The 27398-nt window shown below is 36.2% G+C and overlaps 1 protein-coding gene across 1 annotated transcript; it reads right to left on the bottom strand.

Annotated features, from left to right (window-relative positions):
* Window positions 1-57: 57 nt before the first annotated feature.
* Window positions 58-21935, bottom strand: atp8b4 (ATPase phospholipid transporting 8B4). The gene is made up of 28 exons (XM_055027804.1): window positions 21629-21935; window positions 20738-20796; window positions 16730-16788; window positions 16508-16621; window positions 16181-16279; window positions 16030-16091; window positions 15876-15948; window positions 15003-15073; window positions 14808-14887; window positions 14531-14689; window positions 14345-14433; window positions 13471-13667; window positions 13160-13368; window positions 12323-12366; window positions 10571-10736; window positions 10305-10493; window positions 9445-9560; window positions 8420-8584; window positions 8223-8334; window positions 8035-8140; window positions 7521-7662; window positions 6600-6783; window positions 5715-5938; window positions 5552-5635; window positions 4253-4498; window positions 3353-3491; window positions 3139-3269; window positions 58-2846 (listed from the first exon to the last, which is right to left on the bottom strand). The coding sequence occupies exons 2-28, from the start codon at window positions 20766-20768 to the stop codon at window positions 2562-2564; spliced, it is 3576 nt and encodes a 1191-aa protein (XP_054883779.1). The 5' UTR covers window positions 20769-20796; window positions 21629-21935; the 3' UTR covers window positions 58-2561.
* Between the last annotated feature and the right edge of the window lie 5463 nt (window positions 21936-27398).

The raw sequence follows: 27398 nt of genomic DNA, 5'->3' as shown, positions 1-27398 counted from the left end.
TAAAATAGAAAAAAGTTTAATCAAAAGTTTCAAGTTGTGAAAACCTCCAACTTGAAGTCTTTCAACTCAAAGATGAGTTTTGCTTTATGGGCTTTTAATTCACCAAACTAATCCAAACAATTTATTTTTAATATTCAGGAGCTGGAATTTTTTTATTTTTACTTTTCTACATATGGTAAAACAGGAACAAAGAACTAAAAGAACAAATCAGGAACAAACCAAGGATGGATTGAAAAAATGAAGAAAGAAGGCAGGACACAAGGAAGCAAAATTTTTTTTATTTTGTTTTTTATTCTTGTCCAAATGTGGAAAATACTAAAATCAAATTCCAGATTGTGGAGGGACCCAGAAATTCCTCCAGACTTTCCCTTGACACGATTCACAGTATTAAAAAGTGAGGTATGCTTCGTAATCGTTTGAGCTTCGATTTACCCAAATAATATAAAAAAAGCACTCACAGCTTGTGCTTGGTTTGTCAGATCCATGCAAATATAAAGTATTCGAACCCTTTGGACTTTTTCACATTTTCTTACATTACAGCAACAAACTTAAATGTATTTTATGTGAAAGAGAAACAAGAAAATATTGTGCCCACTTTTAATTTGATCCAGAAGTTACATAATTAGTTAATAGAGTTCACTAATGCGTAATTAATATGTTGTGAGAGCAAGGCCTCCCAAACATCAAAAAGAAAAAAAAGATAATCGTATCGTTTATGATATATTGTGATATTTTTTTTCATGATAAGAATTTTGATTTATAGTTGATTTATTATCACATTCCAGGTAATGATGTTTAAAATCTCTCAGAACTGTTTCAGATTATTATTTTTACTGTTTTCTCCACTGTTTGTTAAATTATAATATCAGTAAATATCAATAAAGTTAAATACATGATTAAATGCAGTTACAGTGATACACACTCCTTTATTGTTTTTCAAGAGCATTATTTGCATTTGTGGCGCTATAATTGCTCTGCCATGAGGTCATTGTGCTACAGTTATATAAGAAATAACTAAGAAGGAGTTTTTATGATCACTTTTATCATTATTGGAATAGTCTCACATAATATTATGATATAACTTTAAGTCCAGACCCAATAAGAGTGATGTGGTCACCATAGTTTGTCCCCTTTTTTTCTGCTGCCATTTTGCAACTATGGTATTTTTTCTCTGTGTAAGTATTCAATATTAACACATATTGTAGATTAACTTAGTCACATGTGTAATTTTGCCATATTTTGTATGTTTTTTTTGACTGCTAGTACCATAATTAATGTGCATTTTGCTTGTGTTTAATTCTATTACTGTTAACTGCCCTCATTGAGAAGCATTAGTTTGTTAAGGGCTATTTATTTTATTAAATTTAATTTTATCTATGGAGTCAGAAGCTGCTAATAGGTTAACCTGCAACTTTATTTTCTTTTTTGTTAGAGTAAATACGGTGAACCTGAGTGTGTCTGTTGTGAAGTCAACCTACTGGACCTGAGACCGGCAAAGGAGGGTTACATGTGTAAGCAATGACCGGCGCTGTTGAGTGTGTACATGTCTCACACCTGGTTGCTAAATGTGGTCCACTATGACGTTCCTGCTCCTCATGTATGGAACACCAAGAAGGCCAAAAATGTCATAACTTTTTCACTGCAAATAGCTAGAATCAAAATCCTTATGGAAATGAACCCTACTGCCAGACAAATCGCTTTCATCCAGTCAGAATGTTCCTTAGACAACACGTCAAAATACTCCAGAAAATACCGTATTTTACAGACTATAAGTCGCAGTTTTTTTATAGTTTGGCCGGGGGTGCGACTTATACTCTGGAGCGACTTATGTGTGAAATTATTAACACATCATTATATCATATCACATGTTATTTTCACACTAAACTGCAAGAGGGCGCTCTAGGCCTGTGTTGATAATGTGTGTGGTAGAAGCTACCTCAGGAGTTAGCAGAGTTGTTTATAGGGTGACAATGAAGATGAAGATTTTATTGCGTTTAGTGATTTGGAGTGGCACGGATGGTTTGGTAAACTTGTTAGCATGTTATTTATGCTATAGTTATCTGAATAACTCTTAATATGGTATGCTAACATACCAGGCACATTCTCAGTTTGCTGTTTGTCATGTAACGTTACCGTACAATTATTCAACTTGTTGTTGCCTCTATTCTATTTTTATTTTAAATTGCCTTTAAATATGACATGTCTGTTCTTGGTGTTGGATTTTATCAAATAAATTTCCCCAAAAAATGCTAATTGTACTCCGGTGCGTCTTATATATGTCTTTTCCTGCTTTATTATGTATTTTATGGCTGGTGCGACTTATAGTCCGGAAAATACGGTACGAAACAAATTTATAGGATTTAGGAAAAACACAAGCATACATAACAAACACACTTGAATTTTGTAGTGTAATAGTATGTGGTTAAACACACAAATATGCTTACTTTAGGCATTTCAGGTAACATTTCTACATTTTTTTCAACTCAACTTCAGGAAAACCTTTAGAAAAACAATGTAAAATGGGTGTTCATACTCTGGTTAGGCACTTGAATCCTCTAGTGTTACTTCAGCCTGTCTGCTTTATGGCTCTCAGCTGGTTCTGCTGAGACTTCGTTCTTCCTCTTCAGTATATTTTCTATCCAGCTGGAGCTCTGCGCTATTCTTTCCAGGGAGCGAGTGGAAGATAGTGTGCTCACTCTCATGTTTTTGCCTGAGGTGATCAGCTCTCCGTAGCCTTGCTGGTGGGAGAAGGCGTAGGCAGAGCGGCGAGAGCTTGTCCGGCGGACTCGCCTCAGGTTCTGTTCCTGAGGCCGTTGTTTCTTCCTGGACTGCTGCAGATGACGAACCTGTGAAGACGAACCAGCGATCTCTTAATTCCCCAAAGATTGTCAGATTTTACAGCATCTTATATACTGACTGGACAAAACAAGAGTCTACACTACTAAAAAAAATCTTACTAAGTATTTTTGCTCTACTTACTGGTGGAAATATCTTAGTAGACTTGAAATAAGATAAAACTAACTTACAGGTAATATTTCCCCAAGATATATGAGATTGTTTTAAGAAAACAATTTCTTAATATTGATTTTAAAAAGTACTGATTTAAATCTGGTTTATTTCTGTTCACTGTTACTGCACCTTGTCTGTTATAGTTGGGAAGAGGTCGACTCTCAGAAAGCTCACGACTAAGCCGGGCAAAATGCACACCACAGTGGTGAGCAGGATGACCAACCACACATTCTTCTCAGAGAGACAGTTACGCGCCGTACCTGTGGAAAAACAGCAATAGGAAATTCCTTCTGCTTTGTTTCCAACCAGTCTTTTTTTTTAAATCATATTGAGCCAAACTCACCAATAAATGGGAAATTACTTGGAAAGATGCCAAACAGGCCGTCACTTTGCATTGCAAAGAGAATGGCAAAATACACGATCAGGCTGCCCCACATAAACAGATGATTGACTGCTGTCCAGTAGTGTGTATCCAGTCCAATCTAATAACAAAAACATCACACATTTAACAGGTTAGGATAAATTTACCCTAACCCTAAAAACATTTTTTGCACAAAATCACTCTTAAATAGTGAGATTTTAGCCTGCTCAGTTTGTCTATCTTGAGCTGTTTTCGGGCCTCTTGTCACTTTAAATCCAAATAAGTTGCTTCTGGCCAACTCAATGTTTACACTCACACATGAAAATGGCTGCCGACAGATTCAGTTCAATATAATTTAAAAATGCTTTATTGATCCCAAAGGGAAAATTCTTCAAAGAAGTTATTGGAGATGGTGAGCCCAACTTCTCCAGCAGCAGCGCTGCCAAACGGACTGGATCGGAACTCTGTTTGGGTTGCTAGGTGACGGGCGGAACTCCACTGGGGTTGCTAGGTGACGGGCGGAACTCCACTGGGGTTGCTAGGTGACGGGCGGAACTCCACTGGGGTTGCTAGGTAACGAGCTGGGCTTCGCTGGGGTTGCTAGGTGCTGATATGCAGAGTAACTTTTGGAATGCTTTTGAAGCGGCAGATTTTCCAGACAACAAAAAAAAATTTTTTATTATTGCTCAAAAGCAATAATATGAGTGTGTGGTTGGTACAAGAATCACGCTTGTAGCGTGATTCTTGTAATCACTCGGGTCATTTTTAGAAGAAGTAGAAATCCAAACGGAAGTATAAAAACGTACAAAATCCACTTTAATGTACAGTGTTGGTTGTTATTATTACATGTGTGAGAACAGTTCAGTCTGTTCAGAGACTCACCTGAACACTCACAACAATGACCAACGTTGTTGCTATGGTGACGGCAAACGCCTGCTGGTCGGAGAAGTCTGAGCCGTCGTCCCTCAGCATGACGGAGAACGCTCCGTAGGGAATAAAGAAAAGCAGGAAGGACGTCACCATGCCTTGTAGCGTGCAGAGGAAGAACTGGCGTTTGTTGAAGAGCAGGTTCTGTTGGCCCGGTTTGTACAGGCTCGGGTAGCGAAGGCTGTTCTGGTCGTTAACGTCCTGGCAGAAATACATTGGTAATTAGATAAGTTAAGCAGATCCTCGTTATTAAAGTCTAATATCTATAGGGTTAGCAAGACAAACAGTTTGTTGTGAGTAAATTAGTATTAGTTGTAGCATATGGGTTCAATAATTAGTAACAGATTAGTGACATTTATTGTGGTGAGGATATATTTTTTAAATATCACGGAGGGTTGTTATTTAAAACAGTAAAACAGGGCAGCATAACCCAATATTCACCTGGATGGCCTGACAGTGTCTTGAAAAGACAAAAGTTTTGGAAAAATTAGGAAGTTGGCAGACTGTGTATAATTTTTTAATCCAACTAGACACAGCTTAAGCCAGGGGTGTCCAAATATTTTGGCATGGAGGCCAAAAATGTCAAGTTGCAAGTACTATGGGAACCAGAACATTTCAATTATGTTATCTTTCTTTTTAATTAAAAATTAAGAAAAAAATCTCCTTTTCATTTGTATTTTTACCAGCTAAATTATACATGTTTTGCCGGTAATTAAATTAGCAATTTGTATTTTCTAAACAAACTAAACAAAAAGAGTTTTACAGGTTTTCCAAATAAAAAAAGAAAACTGATAACCATATCCTAATTTTCCAGGTTGATGGTATTTTCAGCAAGACGAACAGTCGTTCACTCTAACTTTATTTTGGTAAGTTTCTGCATTTTAGTACAATCCACAAGATGGTTTTGGTCCCTGTTATTAACAAATGAAATTAAATTGAAAGCAAAACTCTTTGAGTTTCGCCTCACATTTTCCATTTCAAGAATTTAATTGTATCTGTTTTGAATGGTTTGTGAAAATTCAATAAAAATTTCACTCTAATGTTGTTTTTAAATGTTGAGTTCTGATTAAGGGCCGCACCGGAATCGTTCTGCGAGCCGCAAATGGCCCCCGGGCCACATTTGGACATCCCTGCCTTAAGATATACAGTATCTTCAATTTGTACGCCATCCACTGTAATTTATCTTCCATTACAGTGGGATACTATCACATGGCAGTTTATGTTTATTATTTATTCCATGTTTTCTAACAATACCTGATCAAAAAGTCCCATCGCCAGAACTGGCAACGATGTATAAACAATATTGAAGAGGGTTATGAACCACTGGTCGTACACAGTCTGTGGGAAAAAGTAGATGAAATAAATGTTTTGACATAAAACTGGTCATATATTTGAATGTAAACGACAGTTTTCTCACCTGTGCAGAGAAACCACAGAAGAAGCCGTACCAGAAATGGACCAGGGTGAAGGCAAAGTTCTTGTAGAAGAAGTAGGCCAAGAAATTACACATTCGGAAGTAGGACCAGCGGCCGTGCACCAGCAGCAGCCTCTGCAGGTACCGAAACTGAGCGAAGGAGTAATCCGAGGCCAGAACAGCTTGCATCCCCTCCTGTCCGCTGATGCCTACGCCGATGTGGGCGGCTGACGCAGCACAAGAAAAGCATAATGTGGGTCACCCAACACTGGAAAATCACACATATTAAAGATAATATTTAGGATTATAAAGTTCACGCCTACAACTGGGGCCACACAATGCAGGACTGCTTTTAATAAAACTGTTGTAATAGATTACATAATGAGATTACAACATGTTAAAGTTATAAAATGTTTCCACATTTTCACTAATTATTATTAAAAGCAAATACATTGTTTTATGAATTGTCTGTTGGTTCATAGTTTGATTAGTTTGCTTGGTTTTAGTGAAATCTGAATAATGAATTATCAGACACTGTAAAAACACAAAATCTTACCAAGTAATTTTGGGCTGGTTTTTAGTATCAATATAGGGCACAATACGGTAACTTACTAGTAACTTTTTAGAAAGATATAGGAGCTTGTTTTAAATAAATAAATCCTTCATACTGATGAAAAAGTAGTAGTTGCACTGGTTGATTATTTCACTTCTAAAATGTTTTGTTAGAATTCTTACTTTTTACCTCCAAAGCTTAAAATTCAGAGATTAAAGTAAAAAAAAAACTGAGATTAAAGTCAGATTCTTAATCTTTTCAGAAAACAAAGAGAGAAGATAAAAACAAAAGTTTTAATTTTGAACCACATCCCATCGGCACCGGCCTTTACTCACTTTTGATCATGCTGACGTCGTTGGCGCCGTCCCCCACGGCCAGCGTGACGGCCATCTTGGTCCTCCTCACCAGCTCCACCACCTGAGCTTTCTGCATCGGCGTGACCCGACAGCAGATGACCGTTTTGCACAAACAGGCCAGATCGAGCAGCGCGTGCTCCAGCTGGGGCTCCAGCGCGTGAGCCTGCGGGCCGAACACATACATCACACCTGGTTAACACACCGTCCCACGGCGGCGCTGAAAAAACCACCCTGCTCAGGCAGCAGTGGATCGTTTCCCATCTGGCTGCAGGCGGTAAGGAAACGGATGTCAATGAAAACCCGTAATGATTAGCAGAAAGCAGGCCAGCAGCTTTCTGCTAATTGGACTTTATTTAGTCAGCAGCAGGTGAAGAGAAACACAACATTCAGCAGAAAAACAAGCACTACATGTTGTTACTCAACTAAAATGGTAAAAGGGCAACTCAGGTCCTCAGTATCAGATGAAATTATCATTTAATTTGTAAAAATTACATCATCAGACGGACCAAAATATAAAGTTACATGGAAATTTAGGTATTAATAAAACATAACAAAACCTGGCAAAATAAAATTTTATAAAACTTTAATAAAAACTGCAGGTGTGTGTCTGTTTCTGGTGAATTTTGGGTTAAAACATGTTTTTCATTCAGTGGGTAGAAAACACAGACATCTTACATCAGGAGTAGAAATGCTTCATAATAAAATTACTTGACTAGAAGTAACAAGTACAGAGTAGTAAAAGTACTCCAAAAAGTTTTTTTTTTTTCAAAAAGTTACTCAAGTAGATGTAATTGAGTAAATGTAACTAGTTACTACCCATCTCTGCTGTTTAAAGGTTTAACATCTGCTGCTGGGCTCAAAACCAAATGAAAAGCAAGTAAGAGTTCGATAACATCTCACCAGACTGTGACCACTGATGACCACGGCATACTCAGAAATAATCGTTTCTTCAAACACCGAATCTTCTGCAAACACGTCGCCTTTCTCGACGTCTCCTGTGCTGCTCACCCGGCTCAGGCCCAGGATGTTCTCCTTAGCGTTCCTAAGGAGAGAGGGAAGACCGACTATGCTTGCTTGTTTGGGTTAGGGCTATAAAAAAATATGCTCTCTGCTTGTAAGTTATGTTCTACACTATAAACTTGACCAGAAATATTTGGTAAGATTTTGTGTTTTTGCAGGATAGTATATTTACGTCACTATATAAAATAAAAAGTCAAAGCAGAGTCTGTTGTAGATTTTCAGTCGTCCTGAACATTGTGACCCTGAGTGCTTCATATAAGATTGACAAATCACTCATTATCAAACAGTTTTTCAGTTCTGATGAAAGTTTAATTTTAGCAGGAAACAAAGCCAGCCTGCTTTGGGGTTATTATTGTTTGGTTTCCAGCCTGTTGCGTGAACGTGGTGCGTTTACCTGAGCTGCTGCTGCACCTCCAGCTGCGTGAGCCCAGAGATAACAAACACCTCATTCATGTCGTCCCGCAGCATGTTGCAGGAGTAACCGATGCTCATCGCCGTCTCTAAAACAACAGTTCACAGATCAGAAACTCTCCAGCATGTTAGCAGCTACTTATCATCCAGATTTATTCAGTTGTTAGCTACCGAGCTTGTCTCCTGTTAGGACCCAGATCTTGATGTCGGCTAGATTCAGACAAGCGATTGTCTCTGGGACTCCTTCTTGAAGTTTGTCCTCTATTGCTGTGGCTCCAAGAAGCTTGAACCGAGTCAGAAGTCAGTCTACAGCTGGTGGGTAACATTCATCGTTTCAATAGGGCAAACAAAGAGGACGGCAGTTTTACCTTCATGTCTTGTTCTATTTCCTCGTAGAGAGCAGCCAGCTGCTCTTCACGGTTCTCAAGCACAGTGCTCACGTAGTGAAGCTTCTTCTGCCACACCTGATAATATTCTTCGCTGAGGTCTTTGTAGGCAAGAGCTAGAGTTCGAAGCCCTTCTCCTGCAAATTCCTGTGAGGAAACGAACACAATCAACAGCTCTGGAGTCAAAGACAGTTTGAAAATCAGCCAGCTAATCAAGCAGAACATTTGAGTTTTAAAAGCAATCAAAGCTGCAGGATTGCTTTTTTGTGTTCTTTAGTCAAAATGCTAATACAATCTGGATACATGTAAATGTAAAAAAAAAATATTCAAGGAAAACCACATAGATCCATCCAGTTTAGTTCAGCTGCTGCAGGAGTGCTCAAAGCACACAGATGCATTTTGTCACTTAAATCTGTTGAGTCAGATTATAATCCATAGTCTATAAACCTCTGGATGCTTCTTTTTCAGGTTTATAAATATTTTTTCTGCATGTTAAAATGATGCTACGTCGTCATAGCTAAAAGAATTAATAAGACCAAAGAAATAAACACATAAATTAAAATAAAAAACTCTCATGTGAAAATGGCAGCAGACAGATGCACAATTAAACAACTGTACATCTTTGAAAAGCAGAAGTGGAGCCTCCTGCACAACCAACAAGAATGTAGCAAATGGTAAGTCAACAGTAAAATACTTCTCTTTTCCAGCAGCCACTATACACTAGTACAGTCCGCTGACCAAACATGCTGGAGCTCAGCTCGCGTTGCTAGGTAACAGGTGGAATTCTGCTGGGGTTGCTAGGTGCTGAAATTCTGAGGGTTTTTCAAATGGCTCATTTTCCAGATCCCAAAAAAATATTAAATTATTGCCTAAAAAAAAACATCTGCGTGTTGATTAAGTGCAACTGCTGTTTTTAGAGGCAACAGAGACCCAAATGGAAGCATAAAAACATTCAAAATGTTAATTCTGCATGATAGTTCTCCTTGAATCGCTCAGGTAAAACTCACACTGAGGTGTTCTGAGGTAGCGTACATGAGGTCTTCGCTGGACGGATCCAGGTGGTCAAAGATGATCGTGTCAGCTCCTTTGCAATATAGTTTAATTTGACCTTGGGGATTCCTCACTGGATCAGAAAACAAACCAAGCAAAAAAAAAAAAAAGGGCTTTAAAAAAATAACATAAGCGAAGATAACAAATAAGTAGACCAGGAAGGTCAAACTCGTTTTCATTTTAGGCCGTATCACGATCATGAATGTTCTTAAAGGGCCGGTTATACCAAAATCTATTGATAAAACAAATTAAATTGTATGTTTATGTTGTAAACAAGTTTGTCTTTACCATTGAACGTCTAAAACTGTGAATTTGTTTCACTAGCATGCAGTTTTAAGATTATGTCAGATATTTTTACTTTTTTTATGATATGAATGTTATGGTTGTAAGGATGTGTTTTTTGTGTGTACATACAGCTTTTATTGTGAAACTAACGTTTTATTTCTGTTAAAATCTCACTGTTCATCAGTAAAGCCTCATCCTGCGTTTGGGGGAATCTCTTGATTTTTTATGATCGTGGAATCGTAAAAAACTGGAGACACTGACACAATTTGGCAGATAAAAACTGCTTTAAGTTGATCGATACAATAATACAGTATTTAAGCACACAACTGTTAAGTTAAAGGTAAGTTATTCATGTGTCTCTCTGGAGTCCAAAGTGGGCAAAATTTGGCCCGGGTCTTGAATTTGACACGTGAAGTGGACGAAAGGTCGCAGGCAGTAAAGGAGACTAAAAGTGAGCAATTTTCTTTCAGTCTGCTAATAAGAAAAGTGGAGTCATGTTGACTACTAGAGCTATTATACGCAAAGACCTAACCAATGACACTCATTCTCTTGCGCACGTTGTTGAAGTCCAGTATGGCCAGCAGCTCGTAGGTAGCCTCTCTTCCCATCTCACAAAGCGTGATGGTTTCTGGAGTTCGAGCCCGGAAGATAAACCCAAAGTTTCGAGCTGCAGTTACCAACGCTCCTTCATCCGGTGACTGTGCCTGGTACACCAGATCCCCTTCATTTAAACAGAAACGATGATCAGAGGAAACACGTCCTGAAAGCTGTGACTGTGACAGGTGTGTGTAGCTTTACCTTCACTCTTCTCCTCCGGCATGACGGTGTGGCACAGAGCCAGCAGTCTGAAGAAGTCCTGTGCTGCAGATTCCTGCTGTTTGACGGCTTCAACCAGGCTGCAGTCGTAAAACTTGAAGGTTTTGTCGCAGAGCGGGTTAAAGGAAAAGTCTACGCACGCTGTTTTCTGAGGATACAGATGGTTATCATCAATTTATTTCAGAAATAAAAGTGACATTTGTTGGAGAAACAACAGCATAAACTAAAGTGTTTCACCTGGTAGCCTGGTAGGCTCGGCTCAATTTGGGGCCAAAATTGCAACATTTGTTGCATTTTCAGCTGCTGCAGTGTGCTTTCACACTGCATCAACCAATTTGAAAAACCTGTTCCCTTGATTTGAGCTTTTTTTTGGTTGTATTTACCCAGAATGCCCTGCGCTACAGTCCAGGGCTTTTGGAGCAGTCTCCGGTCGGTTTGCGTCCACATTATACATTCGAACCGCACCAGAGTTCACTTTCACAGAACCAAGACAGAGGTTTCTAGGTGGACCAAAGTTTGCTTTGGCCCACCTAAAGCATTAGAATTGGGCCGCATCAGGATTTGATTACGCGAACGAACCGGACTTTCTAGACAAACTAAAGTTAGATCAGAGAGCACTAAAAAACACTTTAGAAATATTAGCGACATTAGTGTTGGGGATGTTTGTGCTGCTGTAAAAAATAGGTAGCAGGCTGGTATTTTGATGTACATAAATACATATTAGAACTGAGAAAAATATATTGATAAATATCCAAATATAATTAGCAGTCCTCAGAAAAGCCTGAAAAGCTGCTGCCACAATTTAGCTAAATATTTTGTTTCTGGACGATGAATCACTTCCTTTATGCACAGCAGAAAATCATAATTCTATTACTCTGCACATCAAGAGAATTTTTTTTTATTATTATTTTGAAGCATCAGATGACACATTAGTTTGTGAAAATAGTGTTTCTGAACAGTGTGGGCGTCTTGATAAAAAGAGTGGATTTGTCACCAGTGCCCACTCATCGGGTGGGTAAGTTAAACTGCAGTTATTTGTCGACCATAGTTTATAGCAGTTAATGCATTTTATGACCAAACAAAGCTTCAGTTATTGTCTGAAATCTACATGACTTAATGTAGATTGAACCAAATGAGCTAAATTTAGCATATAGATTTAAAGTACAAACAAATACCGCCTCAGAAGTTGTTGTCCTTTTTTTGTTGTTACAGTATCTGTTGCAGCTTTTGTATTTTTTGAGGCATCAGTTTTTTGAAGAACTTCATCTTTCAGCATGACATTGAATCAAAGCGGCTTTAAAAAATCCCAACAAAAAAAGGCTAATGTTTTGTGATGGCCCTGTCAGAAGAAGGCTGTGCAAAGGAAATGTTCTTGCAATATCACAGGTTTGGATCATTTAGGCAAAAATAGCTGAGAAAATAAGTCCAAGTCAAGATGTGCCATGATGAGAAACTGCAATCCAAGAAGATTTAGCTTTAATAAACTACTATTTTAATTAAATGGACACTTCTGCAGTAAAATTGTTTATGTATTTTCTATTTTCTCCCCATAGAAAATTTCTTTATTGAATGTTTTATTTTTTTTTACTTGAGTTGTCCTGAAGATCTAAAATTATTTTTCCACTAAAACAGGCTTTTTAACAAGACTGTTCCATTTTTTTCATATGCAATTATGAAACAACATAACTTTAAAATAAATAGTAAATGAACATAAGGGAGTTAAATCTAACATACCTCTGTAATTTCCACCTTCTGGTTGAATTCATCATAGACATCACCTTGAGAATATATAGGAAACATTTAAACACTTCATCATCTTGTCAAAACTTAAACAATATCTTCAAATAAGCCTGAAAAGGTTCTTGATTGTTTGTTGAATGAACAATAAAGTGGAATCAAAATATGTTTAATTTCACACAATCTAAACTGTATTTACAAAATAAACAACAAAAACAACAAATAAAATGAATGAAGTCTCTGTAAATAAAATTGTCTCTAAAAAAAACAGCTAGTTGAGACCAAAACACCAAACTGAAAACGTATCATCCAGTTTTTGGAAGAAAGAGAGAAAAGAGAAAAACAGTAAGTCATCCAAATGGAAATTATTGAGTTTAATTTAATTGATCATTGACTGATTTACTGTGACAAGCCTAGATATGTATTTATAAATGTAAGTCCCTATGTGTGGTTCAGATGCAAAAACACAAAATCTTACCAAGCACTTAAGTGAAATAATCTGCCAGTGGAGCTCAACATTTTCACATAATATGAGTTAAAATGTCTTGTTCCACCGGGTGATTACTTCACTTACAACTAATCTTTTTCATCAATATTAAGGAATCATTGACTTAAAAAAAACTCGTATTTCTTTCTGAAATGTTACTTTAGTTAAGTTAGTTTTGTCTTATCTCCAGTAAAGTAAGACTTTTACACTAGAAACTAGAAAGAAGACCAAAAATACTTGGTATAATTTAGTGTTTTTGCAATGTTTACAAATATTAACGTCTACGTTCAATGATATGACCATTTGTTTTTATATTTAACGGCGAGATTAAAGAGCCTCACTCATACCGTACGACTGCCCATTAATGGAGCACTTGCTGAACACCATGATGTTCTGCGTCAGCGTGCCGGTCTTGTCCGAAAAGATGAACTCGACCTGTCCGAGCTCCTCGTTCAGGGTGGTGGTGCGAGCCTCGGCTGGCGTGTCGCTCTGGTTGTGGTACATCTTCCGGTCCCAGTTAATGAAGAAACTGTGACCGAGCCGCAGGACCTCCACACTGAAGGAACGTGTGAGAACAAACGTTTGATGTTCTGCAAAATGTCATGAATAAGCTGATAAATGATAGCATCTAACAGGAAATGAGGCTCTTTGTTTTTACCTGACATACAGGGAAATAGGGACAACAGTGTTGAGGATGATGATGTAGGACCAGAAGGTGAGGAACCCAGAAAAAACTGCGCTGCTCTGAAACTCATCCCATGGTAGGAACAGCTCAAACTTTCTGCCCACACATGTCTCCCAGATGGTGTTTCCTATCGCCAAAATTACCCCCATGCAGATGAGGAAGGCAAAAATCTGAAAAAAAAAAACAGTATTGACCGTTTGCACATGAAGTCAAGCTCTCCAGAACTCTTCCATGACGGACATCAAAACGACCAATGCAGTCCTTTAAAGCTGGTCTAAAAACAGGTCACCGATACCATAATATCACGTTTATTTAGTTGATTTCACTTTAAAAACTGGTTGGCTGCATAAACAAACAAGGATGGAAACCAAACTTGTCATTTTACAACTTTTAATAAAGAAAGATACGGCAGGGATGAATATTAGCCGTTAATAATAATGACTGTCAGCCCTCGGTGTAATCATGGATTTTCAGCAAACACTTTTTATAAGGTAAGAAGATTAACAATCATTTGCTTTATATGATTGAAAGGATATCCAATATTGCAATAAGGAGAAGGTGTGGTGAAACTGTTGGTGTAACTTGTCTCTTGTCCTTAAATCAACTTCATAAACTTCAATTTCTGATTTAAAACCAAAACAATTTTCTTGCTGACTTAAATTTTATTTTCAAGGTAGCAGGTGGACTTTCATTTTCAACGTAAACCACCTACAAATGTTTTACAGTGCATTTCAATTGTTTTTTTTTTTTTATTTCAAACTCATCTGGAGCCAATGCCACCAAAAATCTCACAAAAAATAAAGCTGCAAAACAAAAATGTTTTATAAAAAGAAAAGCAACTTCTTACCCATAAAACTAGTGTGTTCATAAGTTTGTCAATGCTGGTCCGTTTGAATTTAGTCCGTCCACAATTCTGCATCAGCTTGGTTTGTAGCCCTGATAAAAGCAGAAATAAAAAGCTGATAAACAACAAATATTGAGACAAAGCTCAGAGATAATGAGATTGAAATCATTAAATATTGATTAGTAATACCAGCAAATATAACCATGCCGAAGCACCACTCAGTGTTTCTGAGAACACAACCGCGCAGCAGCATATTTTCATTATCCAGAGAGTATTTATTGTCTCTCCAGTGTAACGTTCCTGTAAATTTATCCAGCTTGTTGTTCGGTGGTTCACAAATGACTTCTCCTGAGGAGAAACGACAAAACAAAAGGAAATGATCTCGCAAATTTCCCTCATTTTTAAAATCCTAATCCCAACAGGTGTGCATCAACCGGGCAAATACAAACACTCTGCAGCATCTCACCATCAAAGTCCATCAGTTTTGAAACGTCTCCCAAATCTGAGGTCACACTCAAGGCCTGGCGGACTTTCAGATTTGTTTCCCTGTTGGAAAATGGCAAATTGTAAGTTACGCTTCACAAACACAAACGCCCGTCCAGCTCAGTTTGGATTATTTATTTTTTCTGATTATATTTTGTATAACTGGTGCAGCGCTCACCCGTCCAGCTCTGCTGTCTCAATATAGCAAAGGCCATAAGGTTCGCTGCTGCACAGCAGGAGGATATCGGCCTGCGAGAAAATCCAAATCAGTCACATTTACAGTAACTTTTTAGAAAGAATTCACTTTCAGGAGTATTTCTGCTATGCTTTTTACTTTACTAATGTCATTTTGAATATTAAATGGTTGCTCATTTGATTAGTTACTAAACACTTGAGTCACATTTTTATCAAAATACTTTTTACTCTTACTTGAGTAATTTCTTGGATGGCTATTTTTTACTTTTACATGAGTAGAAACATGTTGAAGTAGTGCTACTTTTACTTTTAAGTACATTTTTTAGGTACTATACCCAATGCAAATATGTTGCAACATTTTTAGAACAATTTAAATTTTACTGGAACTTTGTAAACATATAATTATTTTTAAAAAACCGATACTTATAATTTCACTCTGTGGTTTCTTAGTTCTTTAAATAATTTTTTACATGTTCTTAAATGAGTCGTACCACCTTTTATATATTTATGTAGTTTGTATTTTATTATTCCTGTTCACTTCATACAAAATAACCAATTTTGCATGTAAAAACAACAAACTTTGGCAAGTGAAAAACCTCAGAGGTAAATTTATTAAATTCAACAGTTTTACAGGCAAATGCTTCTCAAGAAACAAAATTAATCTTATTTAAAACAAAAACCATCATCTAAATAAAACTTATCACAGTGATTCTTCATATAAAGGATGAAAATGAGATTCCAAAAAATAAATGTAATTATTTGTAAAGCTTATCTATGCAAATATAACAAATAATGTTTTGGGAATGTAACTGAAAAACCAATTGGAAGTTATTGAATGTTTGTGGATTTAACTCACAGCAACAAACTGATTATTCTCCAGTTTGATGATGTCTCCCACTCGAACATTCATCCATTTCTCCTTCTGTAAACTTAAGCAAATAAAATCCACAATCAGTGGGTTTGTTTGGGGATTTTTTTTGAGAATTGTTGACAGGATCTGACAGAAGTACCTTCCTCTGATGAGAACCTGAGACTGGCGGTTGTTGACTTGCCGATCGCTCTTGTGTCGAAACTGAAATTTCAAAGAGATTTTTAAAAATAATAAAAGTAATTCTTTTGGGGTTGATGGATCATGAGTGAGGAGGGGAATCATAATCCTACGTAGTCGTCGGTGGCATCTTTGACAGCTGTGATCACCAGCACCAAAACCAAAGGCACGATGGTTGTGAACCAGGACAGAGACGAGACTTCTGGGATTAACTATAAAGAAGGTCCAAAGATTATAACCTCAGTTTTAGCAGATCCTCACATTGCTCTGTTCCAAGCATCTGTTGAATGCCTGGATGAGTTACCTGATGTAGAACTGTGCATTATGGTAGCTAATCTTCTTTCCTGTTATAACCTGAGCTATCTTGTAGATATTAAATGGGAGGAGACCCAGGGTTGAACCTTGTGGAACCCCACTAACGAGCAGACGGTCTGCCTTACCTGGAGGATCAGCAGTACAACAAAGTAAGCATTCGCCACCCTCTGGAACTGCTCAAACAAGTTGATGGGCAGGAAGGTGAAGACGTTGTACTTTGAAGTCTTAATGTGATTGTTCTGCACAACAACAACAACAAATAACAAACAATACAGATTAAATCCTGCGGGCTTCCGCTGTGGGTAAAGGCAAAAGCAAAGACTGAAGCAATTGTAAGATTCACTTACGGCGTATGAGAACTTCTCATTGTATTCTCGTGCATTGGCTTTGACACGGCGTTCCTTCTCTGCAGTCATAAAACACACAGTTTTACTCAAAACATGAATATTTTCCCAATAATCAATCAATTATTGGGATAATTATAAACTAATTTAGTAACATATTCATTACATATTCAGAGCAGAAATTAAGACAAAACTGTACAAAGTATATATACATTTTGCATTTAAGATAAAAGAAAACACTTATCTGAGAATATGTTCTACCTAAAACTCTAAAATAGCTTTAGCTTCACCTGGTTCAAATTCACCAAAGGAAATTTTTGTTATTGCCTTTTAGGTAATAAAACATTTATTTTATCATTTAAAAAAGGCATTTATTTATTTACATCAATATCTTTATACAATATTTCCAATATTGTATAAAAAATATGTAACTGGTTCTATGAAAAATCTGTAAAATGTGCTAATTTTTTACCCAATTAATCGATTAATCCCAGATTAATCAATTTGAAGTGTTATTCTTTGAGAGACAAATGATACAACCTGAAGTACAAGACATAGGTGCACAAGTTTAATATTTTTACACACCGTCAAAAATTACACAGAGAACCAAATATTTACAGGATACACATTTAGAGTCTGCCACAATATCACATTTTGTTGGGCAAGAAATTATTGTGATAAATGATAATATTGTTGTTTTGGACCATTTTTGACCAAAATCACAAAATCTTACCAAGTATTTTTGGTCTAGTTTCTTAGTTAACTTGAAATAAGACCAAACTAACTTAAAAGTAACTTTTAAGCAAGAAGCTTGTTTTAAATAAATGTCAATAAACTGTAATTTCTCATCTATACCACATTGGAAATGTAAGATTTTTTACATATACTAAATAAATAAACAAAATAAATGTCAACAAAGTTCCTCTTAATTAAAAACAAGCTAATTGAGACCAAAGCGCTCAATCTGCTCAATTTTGTCATCCAATCTTTAGCAGAAAGACAAGAGAAAAACAATTTTGCAAATGGAAATGATTGAGCTTGTTTTAATTTATCATGCGATTAATTGATTTTTTGCTTATTGAAAAATATATTAGTATTCAAGATGAATTTTTGTAACCTTCTGGCCCAAATTAACAAACTTTTTAACAAAGTTCAACATATGCTTTAAGGGTAACACATTATTCAGCAGCTTAGTTTCCATGGAGGAAGCAGAAAAATGTGTTTGTCCAGCAGCTTTCTGGTTATTTTAATATTCCAGTCCTTCAGAATTTAAGTTGCACCTCCAGTTCTTGAACCGTCTCACATGAAGTGACGAAGCATTTTTAGATGCAATTTTATCCTTTACAGTAGGATCAGCTATCAGCAGCAGTGCATTTGCTCCATACTGATTTATTGTTTAATATCCTGCATATTGTTTTAACTGGTGATTTAGAAATCTGGAGATGAACTTTCATAAAGAGGAATTACTCCACAGAGAGCCTTTTAATGGGAAAACTGGGTTAGATTCACAGCAAATATGACAAATATTAGTCATTTTTAACACTTTTATTTGACGAATATACCACAATAAACCTTCTTGCTGAGAGGAAAAACACTGAATTTTAATCTGGTGTGTGACCAACAAATATGAAGCACAATATATGCTGCTTATCATATCGTCAAATAGAAACTGGGCATTGATTTATGGAACTCATGTTGGGAGAAAATAATGAAAATAACATTTCCAATAACACTCACAGTTTTGTTTAAAGTCTAATTGGAATTTATCAAGACTAATAAATTACAATTTGCATTATGATGGGACATAAATGACACTATTCAATAAATACCTACCTGCAGTAGCACAAGTATATCAAGCTAATATTAGCTGATTAGTCAGGCTATCTGCAGTTGTCTGCTAGTAGTTTTGCAACAAAGTCATGATTTAATTATGTTTTATTTTGATGTATGGCTACCCACATCAAACTGGATTTTTGTGAAAAAGTTAAATAATACAGTTCAGTTTCATTATTTAGCTTTTTCTTTTTAGTTATTATGCTCAAAAGAATAAAATATGGAACAGGTGACCAACCAAACTGAACCTAAAACTCACAACAAAACCCAGAACAGCCCAGAACTGAAGCTATAGGTCAGCCTTGCCTCGTGTCAGGATCAAAGTTCATAATCCAATGATAATCAAACACTTTAATCAACCAGGAAATGACCATAATGCTGAGCAAAAAATAAAAATAAAAATAAAGGCAACCATAGGAGAGAGTTGCAACTGTTAGTGACCAAAAACAAAACAAAGCAAAGTCTCACAATTCCTAAAAATAAAAGTGGCCTAGTCAAAGCTGCCTGGATTTAAACCTGATTTAAATCTTCAATCTTAACCAGGCTGTTCAAAAACAAACCCAAAAACAACACAGGCAACTTTTTAACACACGACCGGGTTGGTCTGTATATATTTCCTTTTTGCAGTTAATTAATGAAATCAGATTTTTAAAGTCACATTTTGTATTTTTGTTTGATGAAACCCAAACTAGAAAAGAGATACAATGTTTATAGTTTTATTACATTTTGTTTTATTTGTCTCTTCATCTATCTTACATGTAGAGGCTTTTATGAGTCCTGCCACGCTAATAGTTTTTACTGGAAATGACGCCTCACGGACTTGGCTGGTAGAGACATCAGGAATTTGGTAACACAAAGGTGAGAAAATACCTGTGGCATCTTGAACTTGTCTCTACCTGCACATCTTACCCCACTAACTCTGTAACAAGTTAACTATTCATTTCCCTCTGTGTTCAGTTGAGTGGCATTATCATGCCCCATCTTTTTCAATTATGTCTAAAGTCAGAAACACTAGCCACAACCTTACAGTCGAATTATCGAACGTTTTCTGACATTTCACATAAGATAGACCTGCTGTGCAAAGACAAGCTTAAACTGTTGCTCAATTATGTATAACGTACCTGCAGCAAGCCACAACAAGACAGATGATCTCACACATTGACTGAGATCAGCTGTCAGTTACTACACTGATTAATTATTAACAAACCGGCTTGGCTTGATCACTCTGGCCTCTTGTACATCCATATGCATGCAGTTTATGTTAAATCAAGTTAGTTTGTGTTTTTATTTTGTAATTTTTCCTCTTTGTTTCCAAAGAAATGTCCCTTGATGCCTGCAAGTCTGAGCAGGTCTCAGTAAAATGATGCAATAAATGCTTCTGGAAACATTTTTGACTTTATTTCTTCAGTTTCATCCTAAACTAGAAGAATTAAAAGATAATCTAAAAGAAAAGATAATTGTCCCAGAGGAATCAAAGTGGACAGTTTCTGGTCCTGCAGTAGAATATTCCACATTTACAGTCTTCAGTCAGAGGCTTCTTTAGATTTGTTGGAAGACTGACTGCTACTGGTGATTTGGTTTATATGAGTTATCACGATATTAAATTCTGTTTGGGACAAATATATATTTTTAACTGAATTTGTGTTATTCTGTTGTGAAAATTCTGGGCAAACATACCATGTAAAAAAAAATTATTGTGAAAATTATTGTGAACATTTCTCTGAAAATCTTGATTTATTGCTTTATCGATATATTTTGATAAAGCAATATATTTCGACATATTGGAAATTTGATTTTTATTATTTGTTCCACAAATATCTGTAAATGTAAAAATATGATTAAATGCAGTTTTTGTGAGCAGTTTAATGATATAAATCAAATATAAACTGATGAAGTCAACTTAAAACGGTGAACATTTTTCAAGGGCGCTATGCTCACTGTGTCTTACGGTTACAACAAAAAAAGACGTAATAAGTAGTTTTTCACCATGATTTTTATCATTGTCACTATAAAATCATAAAATATCATGACAAAATTATATGTCTGTATCACCCACCCCTACAACTGGTTTAAAATTTTTAGCCGAAAAACAGAAAACAGGCTGCAAAATGCCTGATTTCTAAACATCAGGAATATTTCTGTCAGAAAACAGAATAAACACAAACAAATGTGTCTTACCAACATATGTATTTCGCCTCCAGAATGGCATTTTTTCCTGGGACTTTCCCAGACTTTTGCTGGAGGAAACATAAAGAAATAAAATGTCTAACAATTCACAGCACACAAAAGTAAAGACACTGTATTATTTGCAAGCTTTCAAAAATGAGCAGCAGTCGTGAGAAAATCCCAACCCAACTAAAGATCCCAGGTGAGTAGAACAGTGTTTACTGCAAAAACATTTCATCTTACCAACCCAAAAAACAAAACAAAACTAACTTACAAGCAACTTTTCAGAACAACATAAGAGCTTGTTTTAAGTGAATAATTCTTTATTATTGATTTTTTTTTTTTAGTTCCATTGGCGAATATTTTCAGTCATTGTTACACACATGGCACACTGAAGTACCACTGTTTTTAAAATGTCATTTTTTTTTATTGCTACTTCTGTAAGGTTAAAATAAATAATCATAATAACATCACTGTGATGTAAGTTAATTAATTACACATTATGCTAATAATAGTAGGGATGTTGCACACAAACAGCAGGTTTGGTGCGTCTGGTGTTGACATGTCGGTTCAGGTGAAAATCTGCATAGGGCCCCAAAGAGGTTCGGACCGGCCCTGACCTTTACTTTAAATGGAAATGACTAAACCTTCTGTTATCACTGGCGTTAAAATTACAAAATATAATTAGTTTCAAGGCTAAAGTGACTGTTTATTATTACATTTCTTTCTTGTTATAAACTATCAGCGACAGGAAGCAAGAACTGACTGATGAATATTTGATCACATTCTGGATAAGTTGAAGTAAAGGTTAGGGAATCGCTTCACAGACCTTGTTGACATGTGTCAGTTTTTACCAAATGGGTGCAGGAACAGCCGGTGAATGCTCAGTCTCTCCGGTCTTACCTTGCACAACTTTGTAACAGGCGCAGTCTTGTGTTGTCTCCATGAATCCTGGCAATCCGAAGCGACCATTTGTTTATCCCAGGCGACGCGTTCCGCACATTTTCCTCACAGTAAATTGGGCGCCGCTCGAACCATGACGTTCCCCACCAAAACCAGAACCAGAACCGGAACAAGCTCGGCTGGACTCATGTGAAGATGCTGCAGAGCCGAGGTGAGTAATAGGCAGCAGAAGCAGAGAGGGAAGGTGTGGGTTGCTGGGGGGAGAGGGAGGAAAAATGGTGCAGGCAGAAAATCCGTCCCGCTCCTCTGAGACTCATAATCTGGGGAGAAACAAAAGAGGAATCAACAGAGAGCTTTACCAATAAAATAAAGCTATTATCTCTGATTTTAACAATACACTGTGAATTAATTGCGCTCAGTGTCTATTTTTTTGTACTTTAAAAACCTTACAAAACAAATAAACAACGAAAGAAACAAAATCTGGTCTTATTTAAGGTCACATCTAAATTATTTAAATAAACGTGTTTATTACAGATGTAGAGGTGAAATTAAGTAATTATTATGTTAATTTTTTTTACTTTGTTTTCCTTTATTCCCTTTATTCCCAGCAGTGGGTTTGATTTGGATGATTCTAGCGCCCTCACGTGGTGTGCAGGTAGAATGCAACTTCTTAATGCAGGGAGAATAAATGCATTAATCCAATGGTATCCAAACTTTTTGCAAGCTATTTTCTTTTTCTTTTGTTGTGTTGTGTGTGTATTTTATGTACAGTAAAAAAGTACGTAGTTATACAAAGAGTCTCAGTGAAAACGCATTTATAAATTTTATTTCTGGTGCAAAAACAGATTGAAAAGTGATCTATTAATGCGTGTTCATTTTTTGTAAGGTTGGGATGGTATTGTACATGAAAAAAACCATTATTAACCATTCAGACTGCAAACACAAAAGGACACGATTTAAACTGCCATATGATTTTATTACCCCATGAAAATAACTCAAAAGTAGTCCAATCAATCAATCAATCAAATTATATTTGTATAGCACATTTCAGCTACAAGGCATTTCAAAGTGCTTTACATCATAAACAGAAAACACAAAGGCATGCAACATAGAATAAAATACCAAGGTTTTTTTTTTTTCTTTTCTTTTTTCTTTTTTTCCCCCTCTTTCTTCCCTTTCTTCCCCCTTCCCTTTGACACGGAATTTAAGCGCCTGTTACCGCCGGACTACGCCGTCCGTTTAACCACGGGTATTCGCCGGGCTCCGTTGCCCACAACAGGAAAAAAAATAAAAAAAAAAAAAAAAAATTACATACATATCCACAAAATCAAATTCATACATATTACATTTCAAATGCAACTCTAAACAGGTGCGTTTTACTTGAGATTTGAAGGAAGTCAGGGTTTCCGCTGTTTTACAGTTTTCTGGAAGTTTGTTCCAAATTTTTGGTCCATAGATGCTGAAAGCTGCTTCTCCTCTCTTGGTTCTGGTTCTGGGGATGCAGAGCAGACCAGAACCAGAAGACCTGAGAGGTCTGGAAGGTTGATACAACAACAGCAGATCTTTGATATATTGTGGTGCTAAACCGTTCAGTGATTTGTAAACTAACAACAGTATTTTAAAATCTATTCTTTGAGCTACAGGGAGCCAGAAGAGGGACTTTAAAACTGGTGTTATGTGCTCTATCTTCCTGGTTCTAGTGAGAACGCGAGCAGCAGCATTCTGGATCAGTTGCAGCTGTTTGATTGATTTGTTGGACAGGCCTGTGAAGATGCTGTTGCAATAATCAATGCGACTAAAGACAAAGGCATGAATGAGTTTCTCTAGATCTGGCTGAGACATTAGTCCTCTAATCCTGGAGATGTTCTTCAGGTGATAGAAGGCCGATTTTGTTACTGTCTTTATGTGGCTCTGGAGGTTCAAGTCCGAGTCCATCACTACTCCCAGGTTTCGGGCCTGATCGCTAGGTTTTAATTGTAATAACTGAAGCTGTGCATTGACTCTAGATCGTTCCTCTTTAGGTCCAAAAATAATGACTTCAGTTTTATTTTTGTTCAGTTGGAGAAAGTTTTGGCACATCCACACATTTATCTGCTCTAAGCATTTATTCAGTGATTGGATGGGTTCAGAGTCACCTGGTGACATCATAATGTAGAGCTGTGTGTCATCCGCATAGTTGTGGTAGCTAATATTATTTCCTGTTATGACCTGAGCTAGAGGGAGAATATAAATATTAAATAAGAGGGGTCCTAGGATTGAACCTTGGGGTACCCCACACCAAATAGTTTTGCTGTATCTTTCTTTCCTTTTTTCTTTTTTTCTTCTTCATGTAAAACTTCATCAACAAATGAGATATTAACAGACATGGAAAAATCAAAACCTTACAATAGAGAAGAAAGACTAAGTATTCATTTATGCCGCATAAACTAATCAATACATTATTGCAAAGGAATGCAATACTTCTGCAAGTAAATGCAAAAAAAAAAAAAAAAATCCATGTTGTTGGAATCAACTCACTGTCGAATATTTAGTTACCTAGCAACCCACTCCTTCTTTGGTTACCTAGCAACAACCTGTTGAGTGACCTGCGCAGCAGCAGTTTCAGATTTTACTTCCACGTCTCATAAAGCTCCTTAAAAATAAAAAACAAAAAAACTGTGTGAAGTGAAAACTGGATAAAACTAATATCTGAAATAAACCAGTTTGGCTGTATTTCAGATATTTAAAACAAAAAAATTAATCAATAATTGTCAATATTGACCAAATGAAACGCTTGTATGTTGTGATATTAACCCTTATGTAAAACAAAATTTCAAATGTTTTAGGGAGTCTTAGTTTTGTTATTTTTAAGATAAGCTAAGTTAGCTATTTTTCATAGCTAGTGTAAAGGCTATAAAAAATAGCTAACCTATTTTACACATCATACACATATGATGTGTTTTGATGTTTTTGATGATGTCACTCAGCAAAATGTAATGTGTGTTACTGGTTCCTGAAATTGTTGACTGTATGATTATGACTTTTTATTTATGTGTTTTTATGATGTAAAGCACTTTGAACTGTCTTGTTGCTGAACTGTACAAATAAACTAATTGATTGTCTTTTGTCTTTATGTTCAGCTAACTACATGCTAGCATTAATAGCTGTAAACCCGCATAAACATGTCCTTTAAATGCTGCAAGTCCAAACTTTGTATTATTGAGAGCCACTCATCTGGCCACGCTCTTCCAGAGGCTTTCTATGGAAGAAAAACTGTAAAAATCTTTGAAAACCAAGTTTCATAAGACACCTCAAAATAATGTGTTGCTTTTTGTTAATCTGTCGCAAATAAACCAGTAAATATAGAAGATTTAAGTTAATAAAATGTGGAAAATCTTGCAGCTATATGTGTCTTGCTTTGTGTGCAGCAGTAACAGACTGGTGTTCCTGTGCTGTGAAATAAATAAACAGGTGTCCAGAGGGCAAAGCAAAGCCTGCAGGGAATACACAAGCACCAGATGCTGTTATTAGAAAGATATCACTGCTCTAAAGCTTGTTTACTCATTCAGCGTTAATGGAACAGAAGTCCATATATTTGTAGAGTCCAGAGTGTTAAAGCAATCAAACTGAGCAAAGATGGAAACTGAGGGAAATGGGCTATTACTTATGCATAGGCAAAAGAAGGCCATTTTTATGAATGAAAAATGAAACCAGTAAAACCAGTGTGATCAGTGGAGATAAGCTGAGTCATGATGATGAAGAGATTTTGTGTTGTGTCTCCTGTGTTCCAGCAGATGTCTCAGACTATAACCTTTCAGTTGCTATAAATGCTACAGTCCAGAAGCCCTCAATGTGTTTATAGCCATGACAACCTCAGCAAACATTTTGGCCAATAGGCCACACATTTCCACCTTTGAACTGAACTGCACAGCAGTAGAATGTGTTTTGTCACAAAGAACAAAAGAACATGGTTTAACTGCAAAACAAGTCTGATTTATTACTCAAAATGCAACATGGCTGCTACTTTTATTTTCAAATGTTTATTTGGATTTCTTTCAGCTTGTAGTTTATAAAGTCATTCTGTTAGTAAATGAGGTAAAGCTAGCTTATCATCTGAAATAACTGGTTAGGTTTAAGGTCTTTTTCTTTTACTTATTGTTCCTCTTGGTTTAAAAACAATGCAAATGAATGGTTAAATCTAAATAACTTATAACCACAATGATTTATTTATTGTGAGCTTTAATTCAAAATGGTGACGCAAAGTATTGCATAAACTTTATTTGTATGCTTTGCATTAGAAATTTGAAACAGTTTTAGATTAATCAGAATTTTATGCAGCCAACCTCTTAGGTCTTCTGCAAAACTTATTTGAATTTTTAAATGACATGTCGACAAATGTGAAGGTATAAATATATTTGGAATATAACTCAACAACTATTTAAGTCATCACATTAAAAAAGTCTAGTCTAAGTTGGGCCAGACTTTAGAAAGGGCTTACAGGGGCAGCAGCCCAGGGCATAATGTTTTGGGGGGACCAAAATACTTTTAAATTTTTTTTTAAAGAATGTATGTTGTATGTTTTGCTTTGTATATAACATGAACTGTATTAACATTTTTGGAATTTTCTGAATAGAAATAACATTCAAGTATTTGAAAATTGTAAACTTGTGCTAATTTTTTGGGAACAACATGGAGACATGTTCAACCTATTGTGTATGGATTACCAACTAATTCAAATTCAAAAAATAATTTATTGATCCCAAAGGGAAATTAAATAAAGCATTGTAATTTGCATTAGTAGAGGAGTTTTCTGTACCGGATAGAGCACCAAACTGTCTTCAGCGCTGGGCCCAGTTCCCTTAAATTCAGTCTACAATACTTTTTACTGTCACTTGAGTAAATTTATTATGAAGTGTCAAATTTCTGCATTCTCTTCCCTCTGAATCAAAACTAACATGTTTTAACAAAATTAATAATAATAATCACCACACACAGACCTGCTGTGTTTGTTAACGTTTTTTTTTGAAAAAAATTGTTTTGGAAATTTTTCTTTTCCCTGATTTTATTATTTATTTTATACTAATTTGAATTTGTGTATTAGTGTACTATAATTTTGCAGAAACAGACAAATGTTTCCATTTACAGTGAATACATTACATGTATTCACTGTAAATTTTCTAAATTTTAGAAAAGCTCTGCTGGATTCTAGTGCTTATCTTGCACTCGCAGAAAATAACAGAAACAAGTATGGGTGTGTACTGTACACATGACCTACTCTTCTGCCCAGGGTTCATGTCTGCGTATGTATGGAAGCCCGTTTCCGCCACTCTGTTAAAAAAATAAAATAAAATTATCTCATTATAATAAGATAGTATCTCAAAATAATGAGATAGTATCTCATTATAATGAGATAATTTTATTTATTTTTTTTAACAGAGGCGGAAACGGGCTTCCATACGTATGGGCGCGGTCTACTTGCTGAAACAGATCCAAATCCGCCCACATAGAAATGCCCTCAGGACGTTTTCAGAGTTACGTATCACAAAATAACTGTCACAGTTCCAGGTAAAGAAGTTCTTATCCGCACTACTAGTAACGGAAATGATGTGCCTTACATTTTTTCACATCGATACTTAGGTCAAATATGTTTCACTGTTTACAAAATTTAAGCTAATCTGTGAAACATTTTTACGGTTCAAAGTGCTGCTTTGTAATTGGTCAAGCGTCCAGAGAGGCGGGACAAATGTCCTGAAGGTACATTCTGATTGGAAGCTGGCTCTGCTCGTTAGGA

The sequence above is a fragment of the Poeciliopsis prolifica genome, unplaced genomic scaffold, assembly GCF_027474105.1.
Source record: "Poeciliopsis prolifica strain line A6 unplaced genomic scaffold, Auburn_PproV2 SCAFFOLD001, whole genome shotgun sequence".
Lineage (NCBI taxonomy): Eukaryota > Metazoa > Chordata > Actinopteri > Cyprinodontiformes > Poeciliidae > Poeciliopsis > Poeciliopsis prolifica.
The sequence above is the reverse complement of the archived record's forward strand: the minus strand, read 5'-3'. Positions and strand labels throughout refer to the sequence as shown.

Excerpts from the sequence above, each read along its gene's own strand:
- atp8b4 (XM_055027804.1), bottom strand. The coding sequence starts at position 20,768 with ATGCCATTCTGGAGGCGAAATACATATGTTG. Across the intron at positions 13,668-14,344 it reads TGAACACACTAGTTTTATGG|ATTTTTGCCTTCCTCATCTG; the intron begins GTAAGAAGTTGC and ends TTTTTTTTTCAG. Across the intron at positions 8,335-8,419 it reads AAATAGAACAAGACATGAAG|CTTCTTGGAGCCACAGCAAT; the intron begins GTAAAACTGCCG and ends ACTCGGTTCAAG.